We start from the raw sequence: 18,892 nt of genomic DNA on the forward strand, positions 1-18,892 counted from the left end.
AGATCATTAGATAAAATCACTGACTCAAAAGACATGAATATGATGAGCAAACTCCAGGAGACAGTGAAGGACAGGGGAGCCTGGCATGCTGCAGTCTACAGGGTAGCAAAGAGTTGGACACAATTTGGCAACTGAACAACTATAACAAAAAAATGAGCAAACCTTTGAACTAGTTTTGTTTCAAGTTTACTGGCTTTTCATGTTTAATATGAGAACATGAACTGACTACATTTAGGGGAAATGCACAAATAAAATTTCAATTCTATTTCAAAGGAGAATAATTTTCATCAAGGGCAACTTCGATATATTTCTAACAAGACAAGTCAAAGGTGCCATTTATACACAAGAGAAAAGTATATACCTCGTTCTCCCCTTCAGTGTCACTTAGGAAGTCACTTCAGCAATTTGCAGGAAACTTTGTTTTGGAAGCTTAGTCTCAGAAAACGGACAAATAGTAGCCAAATTAACAAATGAGAGCTAGACCTTCAAAACCAAACTAAAAAGGACATTCATCCTCTTGTTACTCCAAACTAGCCCCAAAACATCCTCTCACAATAAACCAGTATTTGCGACCATGCTTACCTCAAGGTAACACACCTCGATCACAGAGTTTAAGCGTCAGCCACAGAATCATGCCCAGCTGCACAGGCGTTCTTTGCCAGTGCACAGCTGTCCCCCACCCCATCTCTGAATACAAAATAAGAACATTTAACTCCAAGTTAAAATTCAACTGAAGTGTTTTATCAATTGTGTTATCAGTATCAAATCTACCCTCGACGTAGTAATGGCTGTGAACCTGTGTACTGTGCAGTAAGACACCCTGGTCAGAGTGGGAGAAGAGAACAGAGGGCTTACGTGATTTATAATAATACATAAGAAGTGACCACAGGGCACACGTAGCTTCTCCTGATGCAGGGCCAAGTTTAAAAGAAAAAAATCCTGTTCCTGAGATAAATAATACCTTGGCAAATCATTTCAAATGGCACTTTCCCCAATGGAAAATTTACGTCTTCTTGAGTAAGTAATCTTTCACTTTAAAATCAACTGAAATACACCTTACGTACAATAGACACCTCGTACCTTGATCCACTCAAGTATTTACTGACTGTCCACTGTGCCAGGGACCATGTAAATAAGGGTGTACAAATAGGGACAATTCCTACCCAGAGCTCACCTTCCGAAGGGGGAAGTGGAAAATAGGTCAGCAGACAACAAAAGGCAAAGAGGAGTAGCGTTCCTGAAGTGCCACGAGCTTAAGGAACATGGCAATGGGCGAGTGAGCATGTGAGGCAAAGGAACTCAGCAGAGGCGAGGGAGGCTCAGTGAACTACAGCAGGGACCTGAGCGCCAGCACCATCCAGAGACAGCGATCACAGAGCGGGCAGAGGGATCTGCGGAGCCAGGCGAAGGCCTCCAGTAAGGAGAAGGCTGGCCACGAAAGAACAGAGGGACACAAGCCTAGCATGGTGAGGTGGGCAGGGAGCAGACAGACCACGCAGGGCCTGCCTCAAAGGCCTGTATCGGACTTTCTGGTTTATTTTAGATGCCCCAGAGAATTTACTGGTGATAATAAAGGGAGGTTTTTTTTTTATGTATTGGTAAAATTCAGTGAATGAGTAAATGTCAAGTGCTAGAAAAGTAAAACTGAGTAAACATTAAGTAAATTCAGTATTATGAATACTATATAGGTTATACCATGAAGAATGCTAAATTTTCTCAAAAGGCACACTTTTAGATATACTTAAGGTGAAAACAACAGAATGGGAAAAACTAGAGATCGCTTCAAGAAAATTAGAGATACCAAGGGAACATTTCATGCAAAGATGGGAACAATAAAGGACAGAAATGGTATGGACCTAACAGAAGCAAAAGATATTAAGAAGAGGTGGCAAGAATACACAGAAGAACTGTACAAAAAAGATCTTCATGGCCAAGATAATCATGATGGTGTGATCACTCACCTAGAGCCAGATATCTTGGAGTGTGAAGTCAAGTGGGCCTTAGAAAGCATCACTACGAACAAAGCTAGTGGAGGACACAGAATTCCAGTTGAGCTACTTCAAATCCTAAAAGATGATGCTGTAAAAGTGCTGCACTCAATATGCCAGCAAATTTGGAAAACTCAGCGGTGGCCACAGGACTGGAAAACGTCAGTTTTCATTCTGATCCCAAAGAAAGGCTATGCCAAAGAATGCTCAAACTACCGCACAATTGTACTCATCTCACAGGCTAGTAAAGTAATGCTCAAGATTCTCCAAGCCAGGCTTCAGCAATATGTGAACCGTAAACTTCCAGATGTTCAAGCTGGTTTTAGAAAAGGCAGAGGAACAAGAGATCAAATTGCCAACATCCGCTGGATCATTGAAAAAGCAAGAGAGTTTCAGAAGAACATTTATTTCTGCTTTATTGACTATGCCAAAGCCTTTGACTGTGTGGATCACAATAAACTGTGGAAAATTCTGAAAGAGATGGGAATACCAGACCACCTGACCTGCCTCTTGAGAAACCTATATGCAGGTCAGGAAGCAACAGTTAGAAGTGGACATGGAACGACAGACTGGTTTCAAATAGGAAAAGGAGTATGTCAAGGCTGTATATTGTCACCCTGCTTATTTAACTTACATCCTCAGAGTACATCATGAGAAACGCTGGGCTGGAAGAAACACAAGCTGGAATCAAGACTGCCAGGAGAAATATCGATAACCTCAGATATGCAGATGATACTACCCTTACGGCAGAAAGTGAAGAGGAACTAAAAAGCCTCTTGATGAAAGTGAAAGAGGAGAGTGGAAAAGTTGGCTTAAAGGTCAACATTCAGAAAACTAAGGTCATGGCATCTGGTCCCATCACGTCATGGCAAATTGATGGGGAAACAGTGGAAACAGTGGCAGACTTTATTTTGGGGGGCTACAAAATCACTGCAGATGGTGACTGCAGCCATGAAATTAAAGACGCTTACTCCTTGGAAGGAAAGTTATGACCAACCTAGACAGCATATTCAAAAGCAGAGACATTACTTTGCCAACAAAGGTCCGTCTAGTCTATGGTTTTTCCAGTGGTCATGTATGGATGTGAGAGTTGGACTGTGAAGAAAGCTGAGCACCGAAGAACGGATGCTTTTGAACTGTGGTGTTGCAGAAGACTCTTGAGAGTCCCTTGGACTGCAAGGAGATCCAACCAATCCATTCTAAAGGAGATCAGTCCTGGGTGTTCTTTGGAAGGAATGATGCTAAAGATGAAACTCCAATACTTTCGCCACCTCATGCGAAGAGTTGATTCATTGGAAAAGACTCTGATGCTGGGAGGGATTGGGGGCAGGAGGAGAAGGGGACGACAGAGGATGAGATGGCTGGATGGAATTATCGATTCCATGGACATGAGTTTGAGTGATGTCTGGTAGTTGGTGATGGACAGGGAAGCCAGGCATGCTGCAATTCATGGAGTTGCAAAGAGTCGGACACGACTGAGCGACTGAACTGACTGAAGGTGCTAATGAATTAAAGAAACCATGAATAACACAGTTTCTGGATAATTCATTAATCAAAGTTATTGCCCTCACTCAGACCTACAGCAGAAGCAAAGAAATGCTGCGTTCTAAGATAACATCAAAGTAAAACTGAAGGTTCTACAAAGTGACGATCCACTTTATATTCATGTGTCATTATAAACAAAGCAACCGCCTTAAACTGAGAGAATTATAAAAAATAAGAATCATCACAGCTCATCCACAACTTTAAAAGGCTCTACAAAACCCCACCATGAATCAATATGAAGAGAAGAGAGCCAAGTGCAGAGCGATTCCCTCCGCCTTTGATAAACTGGAGACTGGAGAGTACCGACAAGACACTCGTAAAACCATCACTGATCTTCTGCCCTTACGTAAGTATTAGTATGCATTTTCTGTTTTAAAATATTTATACAAGAAAACAGAGATCAAACTGCCAAACTTAGAAGAACTGCAAACTAAGAGACAAAAACAATGAACAAAGGATCTGAACGGTCAAGTCACGCAATGAATTCAAAGGGCCAGTTAATACGAAAGATTTAACTTCACTGATAGAGAAATGCAAATTTAAACAAGAGGCTATTTTCTGTGTATCACATCGGCAAAAATTAAAAAGAAAATTATGGGGAAACGAATGCTCTCAAATTCTTGGAAGGCAATCTGGCAATAATACCAAAACTTTAAAAGAGCATGGACTTCCAGCAAACCTACTGTAACAAACTCCTTCCAGAGAAACAGGAGCCTATGGCATACAGATTTATGCACAGCCACCTTCACGGAAACATTACCTGCAACAGACAAGAAGGCAAACACCTCAACACCTAAATCAACTTATCGTTTAGAGAATGGGCAAGAAACCTGTGCTATGGCCACACCAAGACGTTCTACTCAGCTTTGAAAAGAAGGAAACGGCATTAAATAACAACAAGGAAGGATGCTCACGACATATCACTGCATGAAAATTAACGCAGAGTGCAGAACCGTGCGTGCGGCGTAGATCCCGTTTGCTGTGGACAAAAAGAAGTGACACGGGTGACATTTTTATGTTTCTTAAAAATTTCTTTGAATATGTGTAGGAAATTATCTGCAGGAACAAATTTTAAGTTGTTTCTAGTTTCTCTCTAGGGATATGGATTTGTGATAACACGAGGTGGGTACTAAGCTTTTAACTTATCATTTTCTGTTTAAATTTCTTTAATAAGCAGACAGATCAATTCACAGTTTAAAAATAAAGGAGAGGAATGCTCTCAAAAATTAAAATGCAACATATTATCACAATGAAAATGACACCCAATAGTCAATTAGGTAGTTACATGCTTAATACGTGGCTGGATAGATAATCAAAGTGTGATTATTTAATATGATGACTAAGCACCAAACGCGAACACCCTGCTTACCTCTTTAGGTGATAAATTTTGTGTGTATACTGTCCCTTTTCTCCATCCTTTTCATAAGGTTCATTCTTTAAGACTTCAATTCCTTCTCCACCACCAGTCTCATTCTTACTGGCTTCTGCCACAGAGTAAAGCTGCCCAACCTGATACTGAAATATCAAAGAGTACAGAACTTCAGTAAGTCAGCAGGAACTGCAAAAACTTCCTGTGCTAAAATCTTTCTGCAGATACAGAAAAGCACATCCCAACCATTGAGCACATATGTCCCACATGAAAACATGATTCAGATGAGAAATTAGAATGTGTGGAGAGATGAACACCAGATGATCATACAGCTTCAGGAAACGATAATAGTTTACAAGATTTCCATTATTTAGGAAAACTGTTAGTTACAAATATTCTGGTGCTTTAATACATACTATCCACTTGTTTCAATGTCAAGATGCATTTTTTTTGAATAATAAATATACGTTCATATTTTCCAAATCATCTTCACATCTATGACATCTCACTTTATTTCACAAAATCCTAAAGAAGGTATGACAGGAATATATCTGTTACTTCTTCGCCAAAAAAGAAAGCTGAGCAATGAGAATACTGTTCTCAATAATGAGAAGGACTATAAAGTGACAATAAAAGCCGCAAATACAAAGAACCACTACAGTGCAAAGTTTAGTAGCCCTCTGGGGTCTTGTTTTGCATGCGTCTGTCTGTGCTTGCCTGATTTGGCTCTGGTCCACCTAAACAGAAACAGTACTGGGTATCTAGGGTCTCAATTGTTAACTGTGAAGTTCTCCAGTAAAAGGAAACTGGTTTTAAAGTATAAATAAATGAGTATTACTTATAAATAAAAACGCAAGAAATTGCTGATAGTGCTTTCTCTTTGACTTTAAAGTGGATAAGAACTCTCACTGGCTTGCACCAACACCTGTGAGTGGACAGCACTATTCTATGCCCATCCGGAATTTCCAACAGTTCCAACAAATGATAAAAAGCAAAGTTCCTGCATTCTCATTTGTTTCAGTGACTCAATCATGGCACCACCTCCAATCTCTTCAAATTTGGCTACATTTCTTCCTTCTAATGATGAGAGCCTGAAGAAATGTTTTTCTTTTTTTCCTCTTTTTTTTTAAAAGCATATTTTCAAAGAAAGGCTACCTCTAAAAACTAGTAATTCAAAACTAACATTTTATTTTGAGGAACAAAAAGTCAGGGTGGTTGTAAGCTCAGCAAATAGTCCTATCTAAAAAAGCCCATGGGAATATGATGGTATATTGACGGTTAATTCTCACACACACAAATTTGGAAAGGTTTAGGAAGCTGGAACCAAACAGATTTCTTAACTATGTCAAAAATCAGTTTTTGTAGAGATTTCAGACTGCAGAAAGGGCTGTCTTCTTCCTTCTGGTTTTATGACAGACCACCAGGGTGAGTCCAGGAATGCTACGATCCTTAAGTCCTTCAAAATACACTTTTCAACACTGCCTTATTTTAAAAATAGGACTAAAATGCCTCTAAGTCTGAGGATAAACCTGATCTTGGTTAGAAACAGAGTAACAAAAATTTACACAGAAACAACAGTGTTCAAAAATATGTTATTAATGGAATGATAACTTGTCACATAACACTAGGCTTTCATTCTCATTTTTAAGAACTTAAACAACGACAGGAGGCATATTAAGTCTGAATATAACAAAAAGCTGAGATTATTCTGGGTGACAATAACAAGACTCAGAAAGATTTCAACAAGTTGATCCAACTAGCTGAAACAAAAAGCAAAAAACAAAAACAAATGTCAGTTTCCACATTCGAGTTCAAACAATTGTATAAGTAAAGATCTGGGGTGCCTGGCTTATCTGAGTGTTCTAATACATTTGAAACCTCAGACCCTCCTGTGGTACTTGTGGCTGTGTTCAAGTCTACAGGAAACAGCGCCAGACGGCTACTCGTTTTCAGTTCCTGCATTTTTTTTCTTCTGCCTGCCTTCTGTCAGCTGTCACATCTTAGGTTATCAGCTTGTTTTGTTCCACTTCCAATCCAGTGGTTCCAATTGAGTCTCGACTCTAGGAGCCCCAGATAACCAAGGAGTACAAGCTGTGAGCAAGTTGCAGGAGGACCCCAAGGCCTTTGTGGGTTTTGCTCCGTGGAACTTGATTTCTCAGGAGCCGTCTCTGCTTTTGTCTTCATTCCTAGCTGTACTACTGATAGCTGCGTCCACAAGACACGCAGCTTTCCGAACAGGTGATGCCTTTCTGTACCGTGTGCAGGTCGAGGGAGACGATGGCCTCTCACGCTCCCGTGCAGAAGACGGTTTTCGGCTGGGAGCAACAAGTACAGCACACGCAGCAGCGATGGGCCAGCAAGGAAGCCCAGAGGTGCCGTTACACCAGGCCACACGCACGTGCTAGGGACGCTTGACCTCTGGAGCGCAGGCAGAAAAGGCGGGAAGGAGGGCCAATAATGGGCCAGTGAGGAAGCCCAGAGGTGCCATTACACCAGGCTACACGCACGTGCTGGGGACGCTTGACCTTGGGAGCGCAGGCAGAAAAGGCGGGACAGAGGGCCAATAATGGGCCGGTGAGGAAGCCCAGAGGTGCCATTACGCCAGGCCACATGCACATGCTGGGGACACTTGACCTCGGGAGCGCAGGCAGAAAAGGTGGGACGAAGGGCCAAGGGGAGGAGACACAACTGCCAGAAGCTACCCTGAAGGGTCACCATGGATAAGAGAGAACAGGCTTCCTTCCTTCCCTTTCTGCTCAAGTGGAAGAAACTGTAAACAGTAGGCAGACTTCACAGGAAAGCAGATTTTGGTTTAAAGAAACAAGAAATGTTTAAAATATCCAACAGTAAAGTAGGCGGTTTCTCCAAGCAGCCAGTGACTTAACCCTGAAGTGCCCAGGCTGCAGCTGGAACCTCCATTCTCTGACACGGTGCAGACAGAATCCCTGCACCGGACAGGTTAGCCAGCGCGCTCAGACTCTTCCAAAAGCAGCCAGGGTAACGACAGATATTCATTTACAATTAATTATCTCTAACACATCACAACTCACTGTCGCATACGGCCAAGTAAAGAGAAATGAAAATACTACCTCAGATTAGCATACCAAAATGAACTATGTAAGCAAGACTTACCTCCTGAACCGAACATGGCAGAACCACACGGCTAAAAAGACAAAAGGATAACAAACGTTACACACGAAGTGGCTGGCTTTAAAACTCATCTCCGCGATTAAAAGACCTTTTGCTTTAAATGCAATGACAGCATAGGACAAGATGTCATTTATGGAAGAGGGTCCTCGCATTGACTACAGATCCAAATAAGAGTTTTTAAACTGGGGGAATAAAACTACCCATTGCTGACTCTCAACAATCACTTACATGTAGCATCCTCGTTATACCAGGACCCCAAAATGCAGTTGCAGAGATTCTTGCGAGGAGTAAAGGAACAAGAGGAAACTCATCACTGAAAATTGCAGGGTACACGATGTATCATTTGTAGACTGTCTGGTCAGGCTGCCCTCAAGAAATTTTTAATATGGTTTCATTCTCCATCTATACACTATGCATTTTGTTTTTATGGTACTTTCTCACAGAATTCATGTCTTGCATCTCACGAATGAATGCCTCCAAAAACTGCTCCCTACTACGCAATTATCGCTCAGTCTTATTGAAAAAACCACGTAAAACATCCTATAGACTTACTTTACCATGGAAAATACTTTGAACCTGATAAATACAACCCCTTTCAGTGCGGATTCTCCATGAGGTTGCTTTGTTTGACCTTGTCCAAGAGTCTGTTCCTGTACATACAAGAGGACTAGGACAGAGACATAATGCTCCTAAAGATGAATTCCAAAAAAGAATTCTGTGAGTTATATCAGGATATTACATTTTATCTTCAGATTTTTTAGGAACTACTCTCATACTTAGTTCCACAAGAAGGTCTGAAAACCAAGGCCATCCCTGAATATCAAATGTCTCATGGTCCAAGAGGGCCACTCCCCACCCCACCCACCCACCCTGCCAGCCCAACCTGGTCATTCTTAAGACTGTTCCCTCCTACCGTCTAACTACCATAGCAATGCCACTTAAAATCTTATTTTAACTCTACTTTAAGGAGAGGAAAAAAATACCACAGGCTTCACCTCAATTTTCATTTTACAGGAAATTCCCAATAGTTTTCTTCACTCCAACTTCTCTTCAGCTGCACTTTGTATCTGTTGCTCTCTCCTCAGTCTTCCTCAAACACTGATACTTGAGTGCTCACATCACCTTAATCTCTACCACGTATCTCCTGTTATCCCTCCCTCCTCCTTGACTACTGGGGGTCACTCATCACCCTGTCATTCTGATAATGATCGTCTAAAGACAATGAAGGTTCTCCAAGTCACAGTGGTTGCTAATTTCTTCTCATCAAGAATAAACTTGTACAAAAGCCTTCCAATACCTAATCATTTATTTCAGCTGTCTTCTCGGGGTACGCACTAACATGCTCACCGTCTCAGTAACAGAAAATAAAACCGGGTGGAGAGGTGCAGTGGACTGGGGGGAAGACTATGATATAGGCTGGGAGCCTATTTTGGGAGATTAAGACAAAGACACAGGTTGGGAGCATACTTTCAGGACCTGGAATACAATGGTACGAAATCTATTACATTTATTCAACAACAGAGAATTCTGGAAAGTTGTTTCAAAAAGTAAGCAACATAGCTATCGCTAACACGTCCTCTTAGGTGCTTAAAGACAGTGAGAAGCAGGAGCCATCTTTTGGGAGGCAGGGCAAGGATTAACAAAGACCCAAAGGAGGACGCTCCGTGTACTGAGGAGCCCGGAAGGCTCTCCGTGGATCTATGACTCACACCAACACACACAGGAGAACTCTGAGGAGCCTGGAGGGCTACAGTCCATGACTCACACTCAGTCCATGGGTCCGTGACTGACACTGAGACACACACACAGGAGAACTTGGGCTACAGTCAATGGATCCATGACTCACACTCTCACACTCACACACACACACACAGAAAGCTGGGCTGCAGAGGAAGTCGAAGGAACGAATAGAAAGGAAACAGTTAAAGGCTTCCCTTAAGTTTCACAAAACCAAGAATCACTGCTGAATAATTTTACTAATAGGGAAAACTTACTTCACAAAATGAAAGTGACTGATTATGACATTCTGAATGAATGACGAGTCAAGTAACTTCAAGATTTAAGAAAAAGTAAGAGAGATATGAAACAGGCTTTAATTTTGCATTATTATTCTAAACGCAATATTCAACTTTTACACCACTTCGAAAATTTTCAAACTTCTCTGAAAACTGTTATGAAAATACTTTTGCAAATCACACAACCTACTAGTTCTTTAAAACCAGGATTTTATGCTAATGGAAATTTCACCTACTGCTTAAATAACTTGAAGGTAACTCCCCATCCTGAAAAAGTTATTTCTAACCTTTTAATTCATGTCAAAAATAGCTGGCATTTTTAAAGACAACAAACATTTGCCAAAGTATATTACAGTTTACAAACAGCCTTACATAGGGATGACCCACCTATTCATTGCTCCTGACCAAGGACAATTTTAGAAAACTGACAGGTGAGTAGGAAGAATCTTTTTTTTTCATTAGACAACACTGAGTTCTTACAGTGTGCTAGACTAGATGCTATGCTGGATACCAGGAATACTTGAATAAGAAACAGCCTCTGACCTCAAAAAATCTAGGAGAAAAATGGGAATTCCCTGGCAGCCCTGTGGTAAGGACCCTGAGCGTCCACTGCCAAGGGCCCAGGTTCAATCCCAGGTTAGGAAACTAAGATCCCACAAGCCACACGGGACAGACAAAAAAAGAAGACTTTAGGAGGGAAATCAAATCTAGGGGAGACACAGGTGAGGAGTGGACTGAGAATTCCTTCAGAAAAAAGTATTACACCTTGAGCATAATTCAACATTGGTTTCTCAGTACATTAAAATTTTTATAAAGAAAGTAATGATTCACAAAAAGCATAATGTGCAAATTCCCAATGAGAATTGCTTTCCATGATTTAGCCTGACACTACTCACGTAACTGTCAAAGGGACCTACTGAATACAATTCACATTATAGAAAGGAGGAAGTAACTCTAATAAAAGAAAAATTACTAGATCTGCAACCCAAAAATTAGTTCCGCAACTTACTTGCTGTGTGACTTGGGCTAAGTCAATTTTCTCTTATTTCCTCCAGAAGTCTTAACACCTGCCAACTACAGACACTACAAACATTTCAGAGTAATAAATGAGCTAACACTTTCATGCTACATGATACAAATGAAATGGAAGAGAATTATTTTTAATTTAATAAAATTTTAACTAAAAACTTGTCTTTTCTCAGGATCGCTGTCACTGACTAAAGTTAGAATGTTTCATTCATTTCTTTAACAAATATTTATTGAACGTTTACTATGTGCCAGAGACTTCAAGAATTGGGAATACGAGAGTGAGCAAAATAGACAAATTCATGGAGTTTATGTACAGTGAGAGAATACATCCAGTAACAGAGAAGCACGTTAGATGGTGATAGCTCTATGAAGAACAATGAAGCCGGAAAAGCAAACACCAAACCGTGCGGGTTGCAAGTGGATCTTCAGAAAGAGATTCCAAGAAAGTGATATTTAACCAAAGACCTGAAAAGGCGTGAATTAGTAAAATGAGGGTAGAGCTCTTCACCCAGAGGCAAGAGCAAGCAGAAAGGCCCTGAACTGAGCTTATTTTCCTGGAGTAGTGAAGGAACAGAAAGAAACCTTGTGAGCTTGGAAAGGGCAAGGGAAGGGCTGTAACTGAAATCAGAACAAAATAGTGGTTAAAACCTCCCAGGGTATTTATCCTAAAGGCGTTGGCTTTTACTCTCAGTGAGATAAGGTGGTCCGGAAGATTTTTAAGCAGAGAAGCGACAGGAGTGACTTTTAAAAAGAAATCTGACCTAACACTAAAAATAAGCTGTCTGGAATTAGCTAAATTAAGCCAAAAATTTCAAAAGTTTATAATGAAAGAGCATTTGAAACACCCAAGAATGGGCCACACTAGAAATCCCCAGTTGCCCAAACAGTGGCTGACATGAACCAGCTGTGACAGCGGAACACTCGCTGCCAACCAGATTTCCTGCGATCAGTAGTCACAGTCCTTGCCGGTAGGAAATGCCTTAACTTTTCAACAAAACCACGTAGCTGGTCTGATGCACCTGGGAACCCTTCCATACGACCGACCACGTGTTAACGCCTCATCTAAACCCGGGGGAAGTCCATGGAGCCCAGAGTGTCATCCCATCTTCAAGATGTGGAAACTGAGACTCAAGAGCAGAGAGATGGCTCTCTCGGGATGGGGAGAGCTTCGCTTCCTAGCGCAGACAGGTTTTTCCCGACTCCCAGCTCCTGCAGGAACTTCGGGGCGCCTACGTCCCACCTCGAGCCTCCGACCACCAGGGCAGCCTTTAGCTGGCAAGCCCACCTCCCGCGGGTTACAGGCAAGTTCCGCCCCGGGGATGACAAATCACAGACCCACCGCGTCTCCCCCGCACCCTCGGGCTTCGGCTGCGGGTGGGCCCAGTCTCAGACTGGGGTGGGGGGGGCGGTTGGGGAGAAGGCGGGTCCCAGCGGAAACTCCCCACCGCGCCCGCCGGAGCCACGCGCTCGGGCCGGGACCCTGCCTCCTCCGCCCCTGGGGTGGGGGGGGGGGGAGAGGGCGGCACTGTTACCACGGCAACAGCGCTGGGGGTGGGGGAAGCCGGCAGCGCACCGCTGAGGGGCCTCAGGCGGGCCGGGGGCGCCTGCCGGCGGGAGGGGGCGCACGCAGAGAGCGGCCGGCCCCGCGGTTCGCTCCTTCTTAGGAATATTCTGCCACTTCTCAGTCAATGGATCCCCCACCGCTGCCGCCCCGGAACCTCGCTCACGCCCACGGGTCCCACTCACAATTCTTTAATCAGCACCATCTTTCCGGAACCCGTTCACAGCTGCCGCCGCCTCTACCTCTACCACCACCGCCGCCGCTGCCGCCGCCGCTACCGCCTCTCAAAGCGCCTGCGCGGCTCCGCCCCCTGCCGTCCCAGCCGCCGCGGCGCCTGCGCGTCCACACCCTTCCGCCGCGACCCGTCGCGTCAGCGCGCGAGAGGAGCTGGCCCCGCCCCAGTCCCGCGCCCCGCCCTGGGCGCGCGAAGGTTCGTCTGCGGCTGCGCGGGCTCAGCGCGTGTTGGCCTGTCTCCCGGCGGCCGCTCGCGATTCCAGTCTGGTTCTATCGAGGGAGGGGAGGTCAGTGCAGCCTGCGCTCTCTGGTGAGTTTTCCGAGTCCGTTCCGTGAAGTCGTTTTCTGGTGAGAAGAGCTCAACTTTCTCTCACCGCTTTTGAGAGGAGGCCGCCTTCTTGACGGACGCCTCCGTTGCGAAGTCCGCGTTAAAGACTCGAGTCTGAGAAGGGTTGGTCCGGTGGGGGGTTTGCGCGCCGTTTCCACAGACCTAGACGCGCGCTGCGGGCAACTGTGGCCGCACGAGTTCCCAAAGTCCACATCCCCTACCCTTGGGTCCAGAATTCCGGCCGTGGCTGTGGCCCGACCGCGGGGGCGTCCCACCGTCCCGCCCAGCTCCCCGCGGGGAAAGGGAGTGCGCGTCCTTAGGACCCGGGAACGGGGCCGGTTGTGAGGAGACGCTAGCGGGTCCCGATGAAGCCCCCACACGACCCGGGCTCCAGCCGGGAGCCAGGAGGTGGCCGTAGGAGGAGTTGTAGCTGGGTCACTCGCGTGCTCAGTGCGAGGCACAGGTATAAGCCCTGGGTGCAACCACCAAAACAGATACTATCCCTGTCCCTCACTTGGAAACAAGAGAATTGGGCGTCGTGAAAAGTACTAGTCCAGGAATAAGATAACACGGACTGGTGGGGGAGGCCGACTAATCAAGGGAAGAAGGGCTCTCAGGAGGCCACAGTTGTGATAAATAGCCCAGACTTTATTTTGGGGGGCTCCAAAATCACTGCAGATGGTGACTGCAGCCATGGAATTAAAAGACTCTTACTCTTTGGAAGAAAAGTTATGACCAACCTAGACAGCATATTAAAAAGCGGACATATTACTTTGCCAGCAAAGGTCCGTCTAGTCAAGGCTATGGTTTTTCCAGTGGTCATGTGTGCCTGTGAGAGTTGGACCATAAAGAAAGCTGAGCACCGAAGAATTGATGCTTTTGAACTGTGGCGTTGGAGAAGACTCTTGAGAGTACCTTGGCCAGCAAGGAGATCCAACCAGTCCATCCTAAAGAAAACCAGTCCTTAATATTCATTGGAAGGACTGATGTTGAAGCTGAAACTCCAATACTTTGGCCTCCTGATGCAAAGAACTGACTCATTGAAAAAGACCCTGATGCTGGGAAAGATTGAATGTGGGAGGAGAAGGGGATGACAGAGGATGAGATGGTTGGATGGCATCATGGACTCAATAGTCGTGAGTTTGGGTAAACTCCAGGAGTTGGTGAGGGAGGCCTGGCATGCTGCAGTCCATGAGGTCGCAAAGAGCCGGAGGCGACTGAGCGACTGAACTGAACTGTGAAGTTCGGGAGGCATCCTGTCCTAGTTAGAGGAAAATAGACCGTAAGGCTGAAATTCGCTTAGGGGTAGTAGTTGAGGAGCAGGTGGAAGCCAGGTGTGGCTAGAAGGTCTTAAGTAAGGGGAGGGGACAGAAGCTGGGACTAAATAGATCGTAAAGAGTTTACCTTGTATTCTAAGAACCATTGGAAGCTGTTGAAAGGTTATTAACAGAATATTAAAAGAGTAATAAAACACTTATATATAAACCTATATAAAATACACCCAGTGAAGTTAGGACTGCCTCCAAGAAAAGTAATAGTAGTGAAATATTTGTCTAAAGTTGGAAACTGCCCCCTATGGTAGTCCCTGGGATTGCCTGGGTTTCTGTGATGTGTGAAGCATTGTGCTAGTTATTGTGATGATGAGGATTCAGGGAAACACATGCTGTTACTTTGGGGGAGCTTAGAAAGTGGCAGTCACTTCTACTGATCAGGCCTCTGTTATATGCCAAGTACTGTGTTAGGTAATGGAAATGTTTGTCTCATTTCATCCTTAGAACAACATTAGGAGATAGGTGTTTTAGCACGCTTTTAAAAGGAAAAAAAAGTGTTCCGCAAGCCAAGTTAAGTGACTTGGGCAAAAGTCACTCAACTAGCTTGTTTACAGAGCCAAGTTTCAAATCTAGGTTTTAAAATTTTCAAAATCTCTTTCCAGCACACTGACTTTTTTTTTTTTTTTACACTGACTTTTTTCTAAATAAAAATGAAAAGTTGAGGCATGTAGGCAATATTTAAGACAAATCATTGTTCTCAGTTATAGGTGATACTTAAGGGTGAGAATAGACAGTCTACCATTTGAATACGGTAGTGCTGAACAAGAGCACTAGGAAGTGCATTTTAAGGTCCAAGGAGATAATATTGGATCAGTCACAAGGTTCATCGGGGTTTTCATAGCATTGTGCAACTAACTACTCTAAGTGAATTTCAGCTTCATAGTCTGTTTTCCTCTAATTGGGACTCCTCCCTCATCTTCACAGGCTGGGCTGTTTGTAACATGAGGCTCAACTGTTGCCTTCTGAGAGTACTTCCCTTGATTACTCTGCCTCCCCCACACTGTATGGTTGTAAAATAAAAGAGTGTGTGCTGGGTGGAGCATAACTCTGAACTAGTATACAGTATTGACACTGTTTCTTTCCACAATGGAGGAGTCATGGTAAAACACTTAATTGAAAAGCACAAGATAAAGAAATCAACCAGTTTAGATGTATGTATTGAGGGAAACAACATGCTAATCCAAAATTAACTAGTTTGATAGAAAACATGAAATCTGTGTAACTAAATATCTGTACATTACATCTGCTAAAGAGATTAAAATGGCAGAATGAGGAAATATTGAAGAGAGCAGGAAAGACGAACCATCGCCTAAAATGAGAAAGAAGGAAATATAAAGAAAAAGACTGTTACATGGGGGAAAAATAAGCTAATGGGCTGTGTGGCATTTTCTTGTTTTAAAACTAAAAAAAAAAAACTAAAGATGTTGCATCTGGTACATTTTTGCAAATATGAACCCACAGTGGGATGTAACTTATTCGTAATTATTTCTGGTTCTATAAAAGGTCCTCCTCCTTTAAGCCTAATGTCTGTTGATCTTTGTTCTAATTTTCATCCTTCAACAAAGGTAACCTTTACACACAAGATGTCCGAATTTAATTCTGGAAGCCTCCTGTAACCACCAGCCGCATTACTTCTCTTGTAAATGTTCTGGAACAAAGAGCTCGTTATAGTTAGAATGGTGGTAGATTTTACTGAGGCAAGCCAAAAGGTTTCTGATTATAGCAATGTTTGGACCATTTATGCGCTAGTTAATAAGGTGCAACTCGGGTCAAAGAAATTTGGATGGTCCTTCAGATATTATAAGTGAATATGGCCTGGTTTTGCCCCTAAAGAGAAGTTTTTAACCTGGATTCCAAAAGCTTTTTAGTGTTTGCTCCCAGGAAATTTGTGAACCAGTGAGATTGTGTATATTTCATGTCTGTGTACATTTTTCTAGGGGTGCCGTCCATAGCTTTTATTTGCTTTTCTTACTCTGCATTTTGCCATCCTCTTTTCTTTATCGTCTCCCCATTCTAGAATTATCTTGATTGAAATATTGTTATTAAAGAGTTATTTCCAAGAATGCTTTAATATTGTCAAACATTAGCACGTAGGTCGTAACATTGTACTGCTGTGGAAGAGACAGGATTGGGCCTTGCAGTGGAAAGCCCTTGGCCTGAATCCTGGCTCTGCCACTAGCTGACTATTTATACCCTGAGTAAATCATTTAATTTCAGATGCAGTTTATTCATCTATTTAAAAAAAAGGAGCTACTGATATCTACAACCTAGATTTGTTGCGAGGAATATCAGATATGAAGTGTATCTTACACATTACCTGATAATGTATTAGGGTTTCAGTGAATGGGAATCATTTAAAGTTTTTGGTTGTGCAGGGTCTTCGTTGCTGTGCGTGGGCTTTCTCTGGTTGCTGTGACCGGGAGCTCCTGTCTAGCTGCAGTGTGCAGGCTCCTTGTTGCAAAGGTTTCTCTTATTGCTGTTGGAGCTCAGGCTCAGTAGTTGAGGCGCATGAGTTTAGCTGCTCCACGGTGTGTGAGATCTTTTCCGACCAGGGATCAAACCCATGTCTCCTGCATTGGCGGGTGAATTCTTCACCCCTGAGCCACCAGGGAAGCCGCAGGAATTATTTTAAAACCTACAGCTTTCAGAGAGCAGAACAGTAATTTTTTTTTTTTTTTTTAAGGTAAGAACCTCTTTTCTAGAACTTTTTTTTTTTTTTTTGGCTGTGCTGCGTCTTCCTTGCTGCACTGGGGCTTTCTTTTGTTGCAGCGACTGGGGGCTACTCTTACTTGCTGTGTACGGGCTTCTCATTGTGGTGTCTGCTCCTGTTGGGGAGCACAAGCTCATGGACTCGGCAGTTGTGGTGTACGGGCTTAGTAGCCCCTTGATGTGGGATCTTCCCGGACCAGGGATGTAACTGGTGTTCCTTGCATTGGCATGCAGATTTCTTAACCACTGGACCACCAGGGAAGTCCATAATTTAAATTAAGATATAAGTAAGTTCCTCCCCACTCCCTCCATCCCTAGGGTAACTACTGTCATTAATCACTGTTCATCCTAATGCATGAATTGGAATGCATATATGTGTATGTACATTCCTGGTGGCTATAAGCAAAGAATCTACCTGCAATGCAGGAGATTCGGGTTCAATCCCTGGGTCAGGAAGATCCCCTGGCGGAAGGAAGAAATGGCAACCCACTCCAGTATTCTTGCTTGGAGAAGCCCACGGACAGAGAAGCCTGGTGGGCTACAGCCCATGGGGTCGCACAAGAGTCAGACACAACTTATCAGCTGAACAACAAAATTAGTGTGTGTAGCGACACGTGGTTGTGCACCTTTTCACCTGCAGTTTATAGTAGTATGCATTTCTGTTCTCTGTTGCACCAGCATTTGGTATTGTCAGAGTTTTTCATTTTTTACCATTTTATTGGTTTTAAAATGCTATCTTGGTCACTTTGCATTTTTCTACGGGAAGAGGATCTTTTCATGTTGACTGGCCATGTTCTTAACCTTTGCTCATGTTCCTGTTAGTTTTGTTGTGGTGACTGTTCTGTGCGTTGTAGCATGTTCCACAACATAACTGACGTCTGTCCGTTAGAGGCCAGTAGCACAGCTCCAGTCGTGACAGTCCAGACATTGCCCAGTGTCCCCTGTGCGACAGAATTGCCCCCGGTGGAGAGCCACGGGTTTATAGTGACTCGTGTGCAGAGTGATTTGTCTTTAAGAAAACTTTGTCACAGTAACATTTTTGAGGTTGGTATTATATGCCAGGTGCTAAGTGTTTCTAGAGTTTTCATATCGTTGATATACAGTTGACCCTTGAACAACACATGTTTAATCTTCGGGTCCATTTATAAACATTTCTTTCAGTAGTAAATGCAGTACTGCACAATCCTCGGTTGAACACACAGATGTGGAACTTCAGATATGGAGGGCCATCGGTAGGATTTGAGCGTCCTTGGATTTTGTTACTCATAGCTGGTCCTGGAACCAGTTCCCCATGGATACTGAGGGATGACTGTGCTATAGCCTTATTTGTTTCTGGCTTTTTACACTCAGGGTTTTTGAGATTCATTAATGTTGTATATACTTCAGTTCTTTTCATTGCTGAGTGATATTCCTTTGTGTGGATATATCAGACTTTGTTTACCATTTGCTTGGTGAACGTTTGAGTTCTTCCCAGGGTTTGGCCATTATAAATAAAGCTCCAATGAATATTTTTACAAAAGTCTTTCTGCAGATATGTTTTCATTTATCTTGGGAAAATTTCCCTTGAATCATAAAGGAAGTGGACATTTAGCTCTGGGACAGACTGCCAGTAGATTTGTGAAGTGGTTGTGCT

The 18,892-nt window shown here is 43.4% G+C and overlaps 2 protein-coding genes across 6 annotated transcripts in view; one reads left to right on the forward strand and one right to left on the reverse strand.

Annotated features, from left to right (window-relative positions):
- The window catches only part of PITPNB (phosphatidylinositol transfer protein beta), a 61,314-nt gene extending 48,381 nt beyond the window's left edge, over positions 1-12,933 (reverse strand). For both annotated transcript variants that reach the window (XM_061385239.1, XM_061385240.1), the window contains exons 1-3: positions 12,843-12,933; positions 8,035-8,065; positions 4,903-5,048 (exon numbers count right to left, since the gene is read on the reverse strand). In XM_061385239.1, the coding sequence (XP_061241223.1) occupies positions 4,903-5,048; positions 8,035-8,065; positions 12,843-12,862 (197 nt within the window). In that variant the 5' untranslated portion in view covers positions 12,863-12,933. The remainder of the gene's footprint in view (positions 1-4,902; positions 5,049-8,034; positions 8,066-12,842) is intronic.
- The window catches only part of LOC133229032 (WAS/WASL-interacting protein family member 3-like), an 81,873-nt gene continuing 75,614 nt past the window's right edge, over positions 12,634-18,892 (forward strand). For 3 of the 4 annotated variants that reach the window (XR_009730456.1, XR_009730457.1, XM_061385228.1), the window contains exon 1: positions 12,634-13,201. Coding sequence is in view for 1 of the 4 variants with exons in the window: in XM_061385228.1 (XP_061241212.1) it covers positions 12,785-13,201 (417 nt within the window). In the remaining 3 variants the exon portion in view is untranslated. The remainder of the gene's footprint in view (positions 13,202-18,892) is intronic. The other variant, XR_009730458.1, reaches the window with a different exon arrangement.

Source organism: Bos javanicus, chromosome 17, assembly GCF_032452875.1.
Source record: "Bos javanicus breed banteng chromosome 17, ARS-OSU_banteng_1.0, whole genome shotgun sequence".
Classification (NCBI taxonomy): Eukaryota; Metazoa; Chordata; class Mammalia; order Artiodactyla; family Bovidae; genus Bos; species Bos javanicus.